This window comes from Podarcis gaigeae (assembly GCF_964106915.1).
Source record: "Podarcis gaigeae genome assembly, chromosome: 6".
In the NCBI taxonomy this organism is placed as follows: domain Eukaryota; kingdom Metazoa; phylum Chordata; class Lepidosauria; order Squamata; family Lacertidae; genus Podarcis; species Podarcis gaigeae.
Genome location: NC_139682.1, coordinates 47,221,384 through 47,234,411, shown reverse-complemented (window position 1 = coordinate 47,234,411; position 13,028 = coordinate 47,221,384). Strand labels below are relative to the sequence as shown.

At 47.0% G+C, this 13,028-nt stretch overlaps 1 protein-coding gene across 6 annotated transcripts in view; it reads left to right on the top strand.

Annotated features, from left to right (window-relative positions):
* The window catches only part of MICAL1 (microtubule associated monooxygenase, calponin and LIM domain containing 1), a 47,446-nt gene that overhangs the window by 23,028 nt on the left and 11,390 nt on the right, over positions 1-13,028 (top strand). For all 6 annotated transcript variants that reach the window (XR_014565770.1, XM_083744930.1, XM_083744928.1 and 3 more), the window contains 10 exons: positions 71-187; positions 758-859; positions 2,383-2,538; positions 3,731-3,831; positions 4,040-4,297; positions 5,788-5,903; positions 6,566-6,692; positions 7,107-7,191; positions 10,646-10,793; positions 12,660-12,847. Coding sequence is in view for 5 of the 6 variants with exons in the window: in XM_083744930.1 (XP_083601056.1) it covers positions 71-187; positions 758-859; positions 2,383-2,538; positions 3,731-3,831; positions 4,040-4,297; positions 5,788-5,903; positions 6,566-6,692; positions 7,107-7,191; positions 10,646-10,793; positions 12,660-12,847 (1,398 nt within the window). In the remaining variant the exon portion in view is untranslated. The remainder of the gene's footprint in view (positions 1-70; positions 188-757; positions 860-2,382; positions 2,539-3,730; positions 3,832-4,039; positions 4,298-5,787; positions 5,904-6,565; positions 6,693-7,106; positions 7,192-10,645; positions 10,794-12,659; positions 12,848-13,028) is intronic.

The following is a 13,028-nucleotide window of genomic DNA, read 5'->3' as shown; positions in this document are numbered from 1 at the left end:
GGCACAGATGGGCTTGTTTGTTTGTTTAATTGGGCCAGCTCTGCTAATCCTCTCCTTCTCCATCTTGCAGGCATCCGTCAGCTGCAGCTGATCCTGCTGAAAGTTGCCTTACTCTTGGGGGTTCAGGTTCACATCAATGTGCAGTTTAAGGGGCTCGTTCCACCTGCAGCAAATTCAGATGGACAAGGTAAGAACGACAAAAGTCTCAAGCCTTTGGAGTCCTTAAGGGCAATGCACCAATCCACACCCCTCCCACACCCCTTGTTTCTGCAGGTGAGAAGGTAGCTCAGGACATCACAGTGAAAAACTGTTTCATGGATGAGTTTCTTTTCTGTTCTGCCTCCACTTTCAAATGTCCATTTCCCCCTTACTTTGCCATAGAAGCAGAACCAGAAAGAAACCAAGCCATCAGACACACCCTGCCAAAAAAATGATCATGGTCTCTCACAGCGCATGGCTCTGAGGCACGTCTTGGTCAAGCTGTTACATGTTCATGGGTGTCCTGTTGGCTACAGGTCCCTCCACAAAGGCAATCCCATATCCAAAATTGTGAACAAATGCAGTTTTTGAGTTTCAGACCAGGACATTATGGTGCCCTTAACACATTCCAAGACAGGATTGGGTTGTTTTTGAGACCTGCAGCTTCTCCTGCTTTCTTCCTGCTTTCTTTATAAACATGCAAGTCTGGGGAAGGGTCTGGTGGATTTGGCGGTCTTTGCAGCAGGGATCCTGATGATTCCATCCTCTGTTATTACAGTCAGTGGCTGGAGAGCCATCCTACATCCTCCTTCGTGTCTCCTGAACCAGTGTGAATTTGACGTCCTCATCTCTGCCGGCGGTGGCAGGTTTGTGCCAGAAGGTAAGCAGCCCTTTAACGCCTCTGGTTAAGGTTGTGGGAGGATTTTATTTTTGGGTTTTTTTATGCTCTCAGTGTCTTATCAACTGCTCCTTAGGCCTCTAATCACATCTCTCCTCAACACTGGAGGAAACTTGGGCCTCTGGCCTTGTGATGATCAGGTTCTCCCCTTCCCCTGTACTGAGCACCTCCAGCAGATAGAATAAAGGGCAAAGCTACAAGTTTTCTAGGAACAAACAGGGCAACTCAATGCAGATGCAGTCCAGTTTGTAGATATGGTGCTTAGCCAAGTGAAAGGCCAAAGCATTATTGCAGATTTTGGGGATGGTAGACACTTCCCCAAACCTCAGCTTTTATGACACTCAGAATTCAGGGGAGCCCTGCTTCCTATATTTTTGGTTGTTTGGGGAAATGTTTGTACAGAATTAATATTTGCCCTGGAATCTGCAAGCTGAGTGAAGTAGAGTAAACTGAAATTGCCTCTTTTTGAGTGTGTTTAAATGTTTTTCATTTTGTCAGTTGGGGAGTTGACCTAGAGACCATGAGTTTGACACTTAAGGTTTTGGATTCAGGTGGGTAGCCGTGTTGCTCTGACGCAGTAGAAATAAATAAATAAATAATGTCCAGTAGCCCTTAGAGACCAACTAAGTTTGTTCTGGGTATAAGCTTTCATGTGCATGCACACAAAAGCTTATACCCAGAACAAACTTAGTTGGTCTCTAAGGTGCTACTGGACATTTTCCCCCCCCGACTTAAGGTTTTGCTTTCATCTGGTCTGCTTCTCCTGATCTCCCTCAATACCAAATCAAGGGCTCCTCAAGAGGCCTTTAGGTGCGTCGGCAAGAGCAGCTGCCCAGCCTACCACAACGCCAACCATTGATAATAGCTTGGGTTATAAAAAAATCTGAAAGGCATCTTGCCTTGGGGCAGGAGAGGAGATGAAAAGCAAAGGGAGAGGGAACATTCTCTGTAGACGCTTTGGCACCAGGAAGCTGGCTCTGGTGGCAGCTTTTACTGGGGCTTGCCCAGACCATTTTCAGAGCTGACCTGCCACTCCACTCCAGCATTTCCTTGCCCCTCTCCTTTCATTTCCCACACCTTTATAGGAGTGCTGCAGTATTTTTCAAGCCCTACCAACAATTCCCCAAACAGAGAGACCCCATTCGGCTTTTGTGAAATGCTGCTAGCATTTCAGATCATAATAGATGAATACAATTGGCGTCCTGCCATGGTGCTGAGCTTTCTCGCAACGTTCAATCAGAATTCCTCATGGTGTCACCTTGAGAGCTGGTAAATCCCATGCAACTCTTCAGAGATCATGATATTCAATGGAGCTGGGGCTTGGCGTTTGCTACTCCACTACTAGAAATAGAGTGGCTAGTCTGGACACTTTTGGGGTGTTACCATATTTCAGATGAGGGAACAGGCCCCATGTTCTGTTCTTCTATCCTTTACCTAGTCCTTTCACAAACTGCCAACCCTTCCCTTTCCTTCAGGACTAGCTCTCTTTGTGTGTTTATCTCCAGGCTTTAAGCGGAAGGAGACCCGTGGGAAACTGGCCATTGGCATCACCACCAACTTCATTAATCATCACAGCAGGGCTGAGGTGGAGGTGGCCGAGATCAGCGGCGTGGCTCGCATCTACAACCAGAAATTCTTCCAAAACCTCTACAACAAAACAGGTCTGGGCCGGGTGCTTCTTACCTACAGTTAATGACACTTTCCCCTTGTGCCTTCAATAAAATCTATGTCATTCTGTAGTTTGCAGTGAGAGAAAACGGGGAAGCCCACACAGCAAATGGAAAAGGGTCAACCTGTTTCAAATACCTTTTTGACCAGTCCTGGATCCTTGCCATTTTGGATACATTCCAATAGAAGCTGAATAAATTATGCAAATCTGCTTGTTTGGGTAGTTTAACAAATCAGGCTTTCTTGGCATGGGATTTTTGGCAGATAGGATATTTGTTTCCTCAAGTGCCAACTATATAAAGCTCTGTAAGCACAAAGGAAGAGCTCTCTTGGATCAAACCAAAGACCTGCTTTGTCAAAAATCCTGCTTTCTTACAGTGGCCAACCAGATGCCTTTGGGAAGTCTGCAAACCAATCATGAGGGCAATGGCCAGCCTCCCCGACTGTGTTTCCCCAGCAATTAGTATTCAGAGACACGCTGCCTCTGGTCTTGAAAGCAACATGCAGCTATCATGACTAGTAGCTATTGATAGCCTTCCATGAACTTAAATCCATGTAAGCCATCTTACATGTAAATAATAATAATAATGATGATGATGATGATGTATTTATACCCCGCCCATCTGGCTGGGTTTCCCAGCCATGCTGGGCGGCTTCCAATGGAACATTAAAATACAATAACCTATTAAACATTAAAAGCTTCCCTAAACAGGGCTGCCTTCAGATGTCTTCTAAAATCTGGTAGTACAAAGTACCATGTTACATCATCAGAAGGCTTTCCTCTTGTACAATGGAAGTTCCCTCCTCTTCTTCCTGCTGTGTGTGTGTCCTGTGTTCCCCCAAATCTACACCAGAGTGTTGGGGGAACCCCTGGAACAGATTTAGGGGCACGGGGGGCAGTGGCGTAGCATGGGTTGTCAGTACCCGGGGCAAGGCAAGTAATTTGCGCCCCCTGACCCGTGGATTTTAGCACTCGAGTGCAAGCGAGCGCCCCCCCGCTGTTGCGCCCGGTGCGGCTGGCCCCCCCTGCACCCTCCACGCTGCGCCACTGACGGGGGGAGAAGAGGGCAGAAGAACATTCCTTTGCCCAAGCAGAAGTCCTTGCACTGATGGAAGCTTCGCATAGTGCTAGGCTGAAAACAGCCCCCAGCCTTTAACCTTCTGCTTGTGTTTGAACAATTATAGGCATTGACTTGGAAAACATTGTCTACTATAAAGACGACACTCATTACTTCGTCATGACAGCCAAGAAGCAGAGCCTGCTGAAAAAAGGAGTTATCTTAAATGTACGTATAGAGACTGAAGCTCCTGCAAGTACCATGTGGGAGGGGATGGCGACCCCAAACCATCTTTTGAATTTACATGCTTTGAAGGTGAAAGATCCTGCCAGGCCAAGAGCTGATTGACACACCCGTAATCTTGAACTCTGCCACATTCCAACAAGATTTTTTTACTATTGCTATGGAAGATATCTTGGTCTCCATTCATTTCTAGGACAAGTCAGACATAGAGAGCCTGCTGTCTCCAGAGAATGTGAACCAAGAAGCTCTTCTTGCTTACGCCAAGGAAGCTGCCAACTTCTCCACCAATTACCAGCTGCCTGATTTGCAGTTTGCACTGAACCACCGCAGCCGCCCAGATGTTGACATGTTCGACTTCACCTGCATGAGCCGCTCAGACAACGCAGCTCTGGTGCGTGACTGCAATGGTGCCAAGCTGCTCATTGGATTGGTGGGGGACTGCCTGGTGGAGGTAAGTGTCCCCATAATGAGACCACAACAAGCATATGGACAGAGTCCTTTTCACAGTGGGAGAGTGGGTATGGTGGTGGTGCATCTCAACCATCCTTGATTGCAGTTCTCATTCACTTATCTGTCCATATGAACTGACCTACTTGTTCAGAAAAATCACATGACACACTGCCTTGAAATTGTACTGGTTCAGTGGGGAGCAGGTGGTGCTGTGGTCTAAACCACTGAGCCTCTTGGGCTTGCTGATCTGAAGGTTGGCTGTTTGAATCCGTGCAATGGGGTGAGCTCCCGTTGCTCTGTCCCAGCTCCTGCCAACCTAGCAATTCAAAAGTACACCAGTGAAAGTAGATAAATAGGTACCACTGCAGCGGGAAGGTAGACGGCATTTCCGTGCACTCTGGTTTCTGTCATGGTGTTCTGTTGCGCCAGAAGCGGTTTAGTCACGCTGGCCTCATGAGCCAGAAAGCTGTCTGTGGACCAACACCGACTCCCTTGCCCTGAAAGCGAAATGAGCGCTGCAACCTCATAGTTGCCTTTGACTGGACTTAACCGTCCGGGGGTCCTTTGCCTCATGCTGGTTTTATTATTATTATTACTGGTTCAGAACTGGAGAGGGTTTCATTAAAAGCTTTCTCATCTTAAAAAATTGCTGTCAGTTGGGAAATGTAGGTTTAAACAATTTGTGTGAAGTTTGTTGTAACTGCGTTACATGGGAGCTTTACTTTGGGATTTTTCTGGCATTGGCTAAGCTTTCATTCCCATTGATTTCTATGAGTGTTTATAAACCTGCATTACAGTAAATAATGCTGTGCTGATTAGAAAAAAAACACTTTCCTCTTTTATGCATTGTGATGGGAACCATTGCAGAAAATGTGTTGAAAGCTGAAATGTTCTTTAAAGTTAAGCAACCTGCTATCTTGTTTTAAATCTGCTTATTTCTCAGACAGACTGTCTTTCACCTGGACTTAGCAGGGAGCCATGTTACTTGACTATCTGGGCTTGAAGGCAAATCTGCCCCTGGATTTTGTGAGGCCTGAAGCTAACCTTTTGCCTGGGGACCATATGCATTGGGTTTTTTGTTTGTTTGTTTTTGTTTTTTAAATAACCCTGCCCTTCTGTTTGTCTAGCTTGGAGGGCTCATCCAACATCTGGAAAACCTGCTGTCTCTGATCTAGCACTTTATCCTTTGCACTAATTCACTTCACTATGCAGCCCCCTTTATCTGGCAAAACAGAGCTAGCCAGCTGACACCTGGTGTGAGTGGGGAGTGGGCCCCCATTCAGTGCAAACGTTTGCCAAAACAACATGCAGCACACAGAGGGGCTGCTGTGAATTAACCACGACTGCCAGAATCACCCTGGAATCCCTATTTCCTGCTGCGTTTTTGATGCAGCTGAGCTGCTGGCCAACGTCTGCTGTATCTCATTGACTCATTTTGCTAAGAGACCCCAAAACATCTCTTTGTTCTTTCTCTCTCTTTTTGTTTCCCAGCCATTCTGGCCTTTGGGCACTGGTGTGGGCAGAGGGTTCCTGGCAGCTTTCGATGCTGCCTGGATGGTGAAAAGATGGGCCTCGGGGATGCCCCCTTTGGATGTGCTGGCTGAGAGGTGAGCACTCTGAGAAGGGGCATTCTCTGCCCACAGTGATGGAGGGGTGATTGGCGATGGTGGTGGTATCTTGAGGTCTATAGATGTTCCAGGTTATGCGTTCAATGTAGGGAGGAGAGCTATTGATACAGTGAGCCAGGACTGCCTATTTTGTCTAGAAGTAGTGCTTCAGAGCCTTGGGCAGTTTTCTCCCACTGAACCATACATAGACAGTCTTTTCTGAAGGGTCTTTTGCTTCATGCTCTCTTGTTCAGTCTTTTAAGCCCTAGCCTGGTAGCCATAAGACACCAGGAACTGCACACAGGCAAGTGAGTGAGCTGGTGGAGCCCCTTTCTGTTCTGCTGCCCAACCTCAGGAAGTTCCCAGCATCATCTAGGAGACTGCAGGGCTGTTGAGTAACTGACCTGGAGCATGGAATGGGTGTAACTGTCTGATGTAGTGGGAATCTGAGAGTGCAGGAGAACTTGTTGATGCTGCTCACCCCACAGACCCAGGCAAGAGGTGAGGAGGGACTGCTGTGAAGATGAGAAGGGTGAGAGCATGTCGATCTTCCTCTTTTGCCTGAAGGCTCCTGAATGCTGAAGGCTGTGAGTGCCATGTACACAATGTATCTTGGTGCTGAGGGACTAAGAGGGGGACATTCCTGCTTAATCTCCATGCAGGGAGAGCATATATCAGCAGCTGTCGCAGACCTCACCTGACAACACCAACAAGAACATCAGTCAGTACAGCATTGATCCTACTACGCGGTACCCAAACATCAACCTCCAAGCCATCAAGGCCTCTCAGGTATCGCTATACATATAGGGTGGTGGTGAAGAACACAATATCTCCTCCTTTTCCTTGTCAGTTTTCTGATGATTCTCTTTGCCTCGTGCACTCTTCTTTGCAGCTTTTAAACACTGGCACCATGCCACGTCCCTGAGCCATGTTCCGAAAGTAACAGAAATGTATAAGAACGCTGGCATTCGCTGCAATAGAGCTTAGAGAAGAGACTTGCAAGACATCCTTTTGTGCTGTTCTGGCACTGAAGGCTGTTCTTTTCTGAGTAATGGGGTGTGGTGTGTTTTCCAAGCTGGGATGCTAAGGGCCACACAGGAAGCGTTTCGGCAGCTGCAGACCTGGGGAATTAGCTGGGTCTTCTTCTGGATCCAAGCTGTGGTCAGTGATAGGATATAAATAACTGGGTGCACCTGCTTCCAGGTTCGTAATCTGTATGTGACAGGAGAAATTGAAATGGATATGAAGAAAGGAAGAAGTCGTGGCAGCCCTGAGATAGTCAGCAAAGGCAAGTCTGGGTCATGTTCTCCCCTGGCTACTGGTTGCATGGATCCACCTGAAAACCAGTACCAGACCCCTCCACACTTGTTCATACTCGCTGTTCTCTCCCTTTAGATGAACTGGATTTCTCTACAACAAAGTGCAGATCCTCCTCTTCTGTTTTTCTACCCATATGACCTCTCTGCTTGCTTTTCCTTCCCTAGGACTCTGCTTTACCCCCAAGCAGCAAATATCTGGGTCAATATTGCTGTCTTTCAAACTGGGATGTGGAAGAGTGATCCCAAGCATTCACTCTAACAGACTGTTCCTGGTTCTCCATAGACAAGACAATGTTGCCTTTGCTAAAAACAAAACAAACCAAGATTCTGTGACAATGAAAGCTGAATAGGGTGGCTTCTTATGTAGTAAGAAAATGAAGCAATGTGTATATATTTAGTTGTTTTGCGAGTTCCACTTTTGCTAGATATGGGCAAGGCACCAATATACCTCCCCCCCCCCTGAAGTCCAGTTTTAGTCATCTCTTCCAGACCCCTGCAGTGTAGGAGTCACTGCATCAGGAAACCTTGACAGATGGTCATCCAACTTCTGTTTTAAAACTTCTACCACCTTCCAAGGTAGCCTGTTCCACTGTTGAACAGCTCTTACCATCCAGACATTGCTGACACATTTTTCAAACCTTCCTTTGTCTCCATAAAGGCTAGAAATGTCCTGTTTTGAAATAATGAGGATTGAGATTCTGGAGATACTCAGTTCTGCATGTGCAGAATCCACACCGCTCTGCACATAGATTAAACATAAAATTGGGAGAGACTCAGTTGAGTCTGGAACAAGAGACCTACTGCCTGCAGCATCCCAGACAGATGTTTGTCTGGCTTTGCTCAATGGTCTGTAATTTGCAAAATAGTCTCTGAAGGCAGGTTTTCTTAGCAGAGAGGAATCAGTGTTAAGGCTGACTACTTTCAAGTGTTCTGGCATAGTGTATAGAGTCCACAAGTCAATGTCAGCAGATTGTTACTAGTATATAGGAGATCTTTTTCTTTCTTTTTTTGCTGGGTTTTTGTTCTCTGATCTCAGTCCTTTTTGCAATTCGTTTTCTCCCTCCACCCATTCTCTACGGTTCCACTTCTGGAAGTGCTTCAATTTTGTTACCCCAGAAGAAAACTGGTTCAGGATATTCCTTTGGGGGAAAAAACATCCCAGGAATACACCTGCATTTTGGGCAATATTCCCATGATCCACAAGCACACAGCATACACCTTCATAATAGAGTAGCAGAATCCAGTTGTCTTAATAGGATTGAGGAAACTTTGGTCTGTTATAGTCAGCCAGCCAGTTGACTCTGGACTGTAACTTGGTTAGCTCTGTGCAACATGGCTGACTTGTCTTGGGGCTGGTTTGCCTCTTGGTTGGCAAGAAGTCCAGAACTAAGGCCTTGCCGTATTTTTGCCTCACTGCAGGCATGCCAAGGTCCCCTGGAGAAAGATTGTCCAAATCTTTCCACAGTGAAATTCCCTTTTATTCTGATGTAAACTTGGGTGTAAAAACTCCTAGTCATCTCCCAGGAGAGAAACACACATTTGTCACAATCTCTCACTCCCAAACTATCACTTCTGTGGGGAAAAATCCCCTGCTGCCCAGTTCTTAAACAATGGAGAGGGCGTTTATCTGTTATATTTTGCTCCAGTTGTAGCATTTTCCTTCCCAGCTTTCTATGAAATAAACTAAAAATGCCACCGATCGCTCTTCACTTCTTGAACTGTTTTTCTGCCTTCTCTTACGTGTGTGTGTGCATTTCTGTCCCTCTGGCTCTCCCTTCCCTCTTTAAATTACAGCTCTCTTGTTTCTTCTCTGTGTTTTCTCATGTTTCCTCCCACAGTGTCATTGTTTTCCATAGCCCAGTCTGTTCCCCTTGGCCTTGCTCTGCTTATGGAATAGCCCTTGTGATGGTTAGCAAATAACTGTGTGTTTTAGGAGGTGGGGAGATAATGTGACCTGCCCGTTCACTATCACTCTGGTTAGAAATGGAGTGCTAGCTACTAGGAAGACTTCTCCGATTCACTTCCACCCAGCTTTTAGGCTGTGCGTTGATGGATTCCAAGCTAAGGATGTTGTTAGAAGTCTATTGCATGCTGATGTGTAAATCAGCGGTGCAGATGATGGTAATGTGATTGTTGTGGGTTCCTGTGTGGCATCAGGGTAGGGTCAGTGGTGCCAGGCTAGCCCTGTGCTGTACTGCTTTTGATGGAAGCAAAGTATACTTTGGTGGTTGTTCTTCCTGTCATATAACACCGGTCTTGAAAGACCTACACTGGCTCCCAGTATGTTTCCGAGCACAATTCAAAGTGTTGGTGCTGACCTTTAAAGCCCTAAACGGCCTTGGTCCAGTATACCTGAAGGAGCGTCTCCACCCCCATCGTTCTGTCCGGACACCGAGGTCCAGCACTGAGGGCCTTCTGGCAGTTCCCTCGCTGCAAGAAGCCAAGTTACAGGGAACCAGGCAGAGGGCCTTCTCGGTAGTGGCACCCGCCCTGTGGAACACCCTCCCACCAGATGTCAAAGAGAAAAGTAACTACCAAACTTTTAGAAGACATCTGAAGGGAACCCTGTTTAGGGAAGCTTTTAATGTTTGATGGGTTATTATATTTTAGTGTTCTGTTGGAGGCCGCCCAGAGTGGCTGGGGTATAAATAATAAATTATTATTATTATTCCTATTGCACAGAGCTGTGGTTTAGGCAAAGCAGTCACATGTTGTCAGCATAAAAGCTGGCTGAAGCTCCCTATTTAGCTGGACTTGGAGTACAGCAGTCTGCCCTAATCCTAAAGTAGCACATACACAGTCTCATCTATGTTGGTAGCTATGTGTTAGGCTTTTCCCCTTTTCTGAGCTCTGATGGAGGAGGAAAAGTTCAGACAATAAACCCCAATATGCTGCCAGACTAGGTACTGTGCATTACAGAAATCCTATTAATTCCTATTAAACCGCTGACCCACAGGCTAATCTTGGTCTGCCAGGGGGTCCAGTTGGACTCATGAGGCCATTTCTCCTCCCAAACCATACCCACTTGTCTATCATCTGATGTAACTGGCTGATGTCAGTGGTGGGAGGTGTTTTTCAATCCAGTTGGGTGTTGCTTCACAAGTGTAGCCCAAGCAGGGAATGGTGAGTGGAGGGTTCAGTCCTGCTGGGTGCTGCTTTGCCAACCCCTTTCCTGCGGGTCAGCTTGGCTAGATGGGTTGGACTGCTCATCCATCAAGTCATCTGATGCCATCAAGACGTCAGAAGATTAGAGTTCGCCCCCAGGGGAGGGGGCGGAAGAAGATTGGGCCAAAGGTTCCCAATCCCTGCTTGTCACTAGGTACATCTTGGGAACTGGACCAAGTGTCTCTTTTTCACGTACCCTTAGCTTGGTTTGCTCTTTCCCTCTCTCCTCTCCATCATCCTTCATCCACCCTTCTCCAGATTCCAACAGAGCCTACGAGGAGCTGCTTAGCTGGTGTCAAACTAATACAGCAAATTATCGTGGCATCAAGGTAGAAGATTTCACATCCTCCTGGAAAAGTGGCCTGGCCCTGTGTGCCCTCATACATCACTTCCGACCAGATCTTCTGTGAGTGAGCCTTGCCAGAGGGAGGGAATGCTTATGGGCACATTAGAGGCAAACTTTCTAAAGGCATAACGATTAGCCATTGCTGTACTGCTCAGGAAATGCTACTTCAGAGTGATTATACTGTCCATTTGTAGAAAAAATTTGTTGTGCAGGTCAACTCATTCTGTGGCTAAGTGCTTTTTTCTAAATCACACACACATACACATTCAGCAAACTGTGTATCCCAAAGGCCTAAATTAAGGGCTAGTCCATATATGCCTGTACATCACTTTATTTCTTGATTCTTTATAACACAGCTGAGAGTGTGAACGGACTGCAGTGAAATGTATTGTGTACAAAGTGATATGCAGAGATTTGCAAGAAGTTTGATCTGTGGTGGCTCACACACACATGCAAGTTGCCATTTGATGCTGGAATAGAAGCTGTGTGTGTGAGCCACAGATCTAGTCAGCCTAGGGATCTCCGTTACAGACCTGGTGATTTGCTCCCATTTTGGGAAGCTCAGCATCTATCCCCCACCCCTCCTCTAGAAATCATCACATGGTGCTGCTGCCTTTGTTGTAAGTGGAACCTCTCCTACTCTATAGAGTTCTACTTCAGAAAAGCAGAGCTGAACGCTTCCATCCTAGCCTTCCTTTGTGTTGGAGGTTCAGAACCAAAGGGAGCCCACTGAGCCTTAGATGCCAGGGTCAAGCTAGGCCAGGCATGGGAAGATCTTGTGGCCTGCAGGTAGCTTTTGCTCTGCTGATCTAGAGAGGTACCAATTCTCTAGCCTCTTCCCCACAGCAACCATCCTTTCCTCCCTCTCTCTTACCAGTCACGGAGAAAGGGGGGAGCATAAAGGCAGATGTGACTTTAAAAGATGCCTCTGCTCATGTTTATGTTGCCACGGAGCAGGGATGGGGAACCTCAGGCCCAGGAGCCAAACACATCTCTCCAGGTCTCTCCTGTGGGACTTTCCCCATAACATCTTTTCTTCAGCCACACCTTTATTTTGCACCTCCTTGAGTCCCTATGCCTGGCTGGCATGTGTCTTAAGATCTGATCAGGCCTCTCACTTACCTTGATGGAGGAGAGAGAGGGAGGTGCAGGCATGAAGAAACCAGCCACTGTACAAAGATAGAATTTACACTAATTGCTCTATTCACTTTTGCTGCTGGTCCCCCTGCCTGCCACTGCCATGTGACACTCTACCCAGGCTGTGGGAAGGGAGTGTGGTCTTTAGTCTGAAAAAGGTCCCCTGCCCCACCCACAAAGCAGTCTCTGCATGTTTCTCAATTCCTAGAGGGTGTTTCAGGGGGTTAATGGCAATAATAATAATAATAATAATAATAATAATAATAATAATAATAATAATAATTTATTATTTATGCCCCACCCATATGGCTGGGCCTCCCCAGCCACTCTGGGCGGCTTCCACGGACTCCCCAAACTGGGAGTCTGTTGCTTCACAGTCTTGCCTGCCAGATAGGATGGCAGCGACATTTCATTTGCCTGTTTTTGGTGATTAAGAGAAGCAGGGAGTCTTCCTGTCCTTGCATAGTGAAATGAGATGGGAGCAAGCTTGTTAAAACAGCGGTGGGAAGATTGCTGGCTGACATCCCATTACTGGAAGCAGTGCTGTGTGTGGTTCTCTTGCTTTGTTTAAAGTGAAACATAATTTGTGTGACTGCCTCCTGGTGCCCAGTAACGCACATGGCAGCTGCTTCACACAAGCCAGCTTGGCATGAGCTGGGAGTTGTGCTGCTATCGTTTTTAAAGAAACCGTCACACACTTCACCTTCTTCTTCAGGTGTCTGGTTAAAGTTTCTCTCAGTCTGGGCTAAGTCCTGTCAGTCACCTTGACTTTGTATCTTCCTTCTCTAGAGACGTCAACGCACTCAACCAGAACGACCCCATTGGGAACAACCAGCTGGCCTTAGACGTGGCAGAGCAAGAGCTAGGGATCCCTCCGGTCCTCTCCAGCACTGAAATGGCTTCGATGTCTGAACCTCAGAGGCTTGGCTTGATCACCTATCTGAGCCAGTTTTATGATGCCTTCAAGAGCTCTCCAGGTAGAGAGTCCCAAGGAACCCAGGCCTGGGGATTCTCCTACAAGGGGAGCCTCACAAGGGGAGTGGGCAACCTTGCTTCCAGGCCTCTCTGCCTGGTCCTTGGGGACTCTTCCCAGGCCATTCCAGGTTCAATCTGCAGCATCTCCAGGTAGTTCAGGGAACCCTGGAAAGCTGCTGCCAC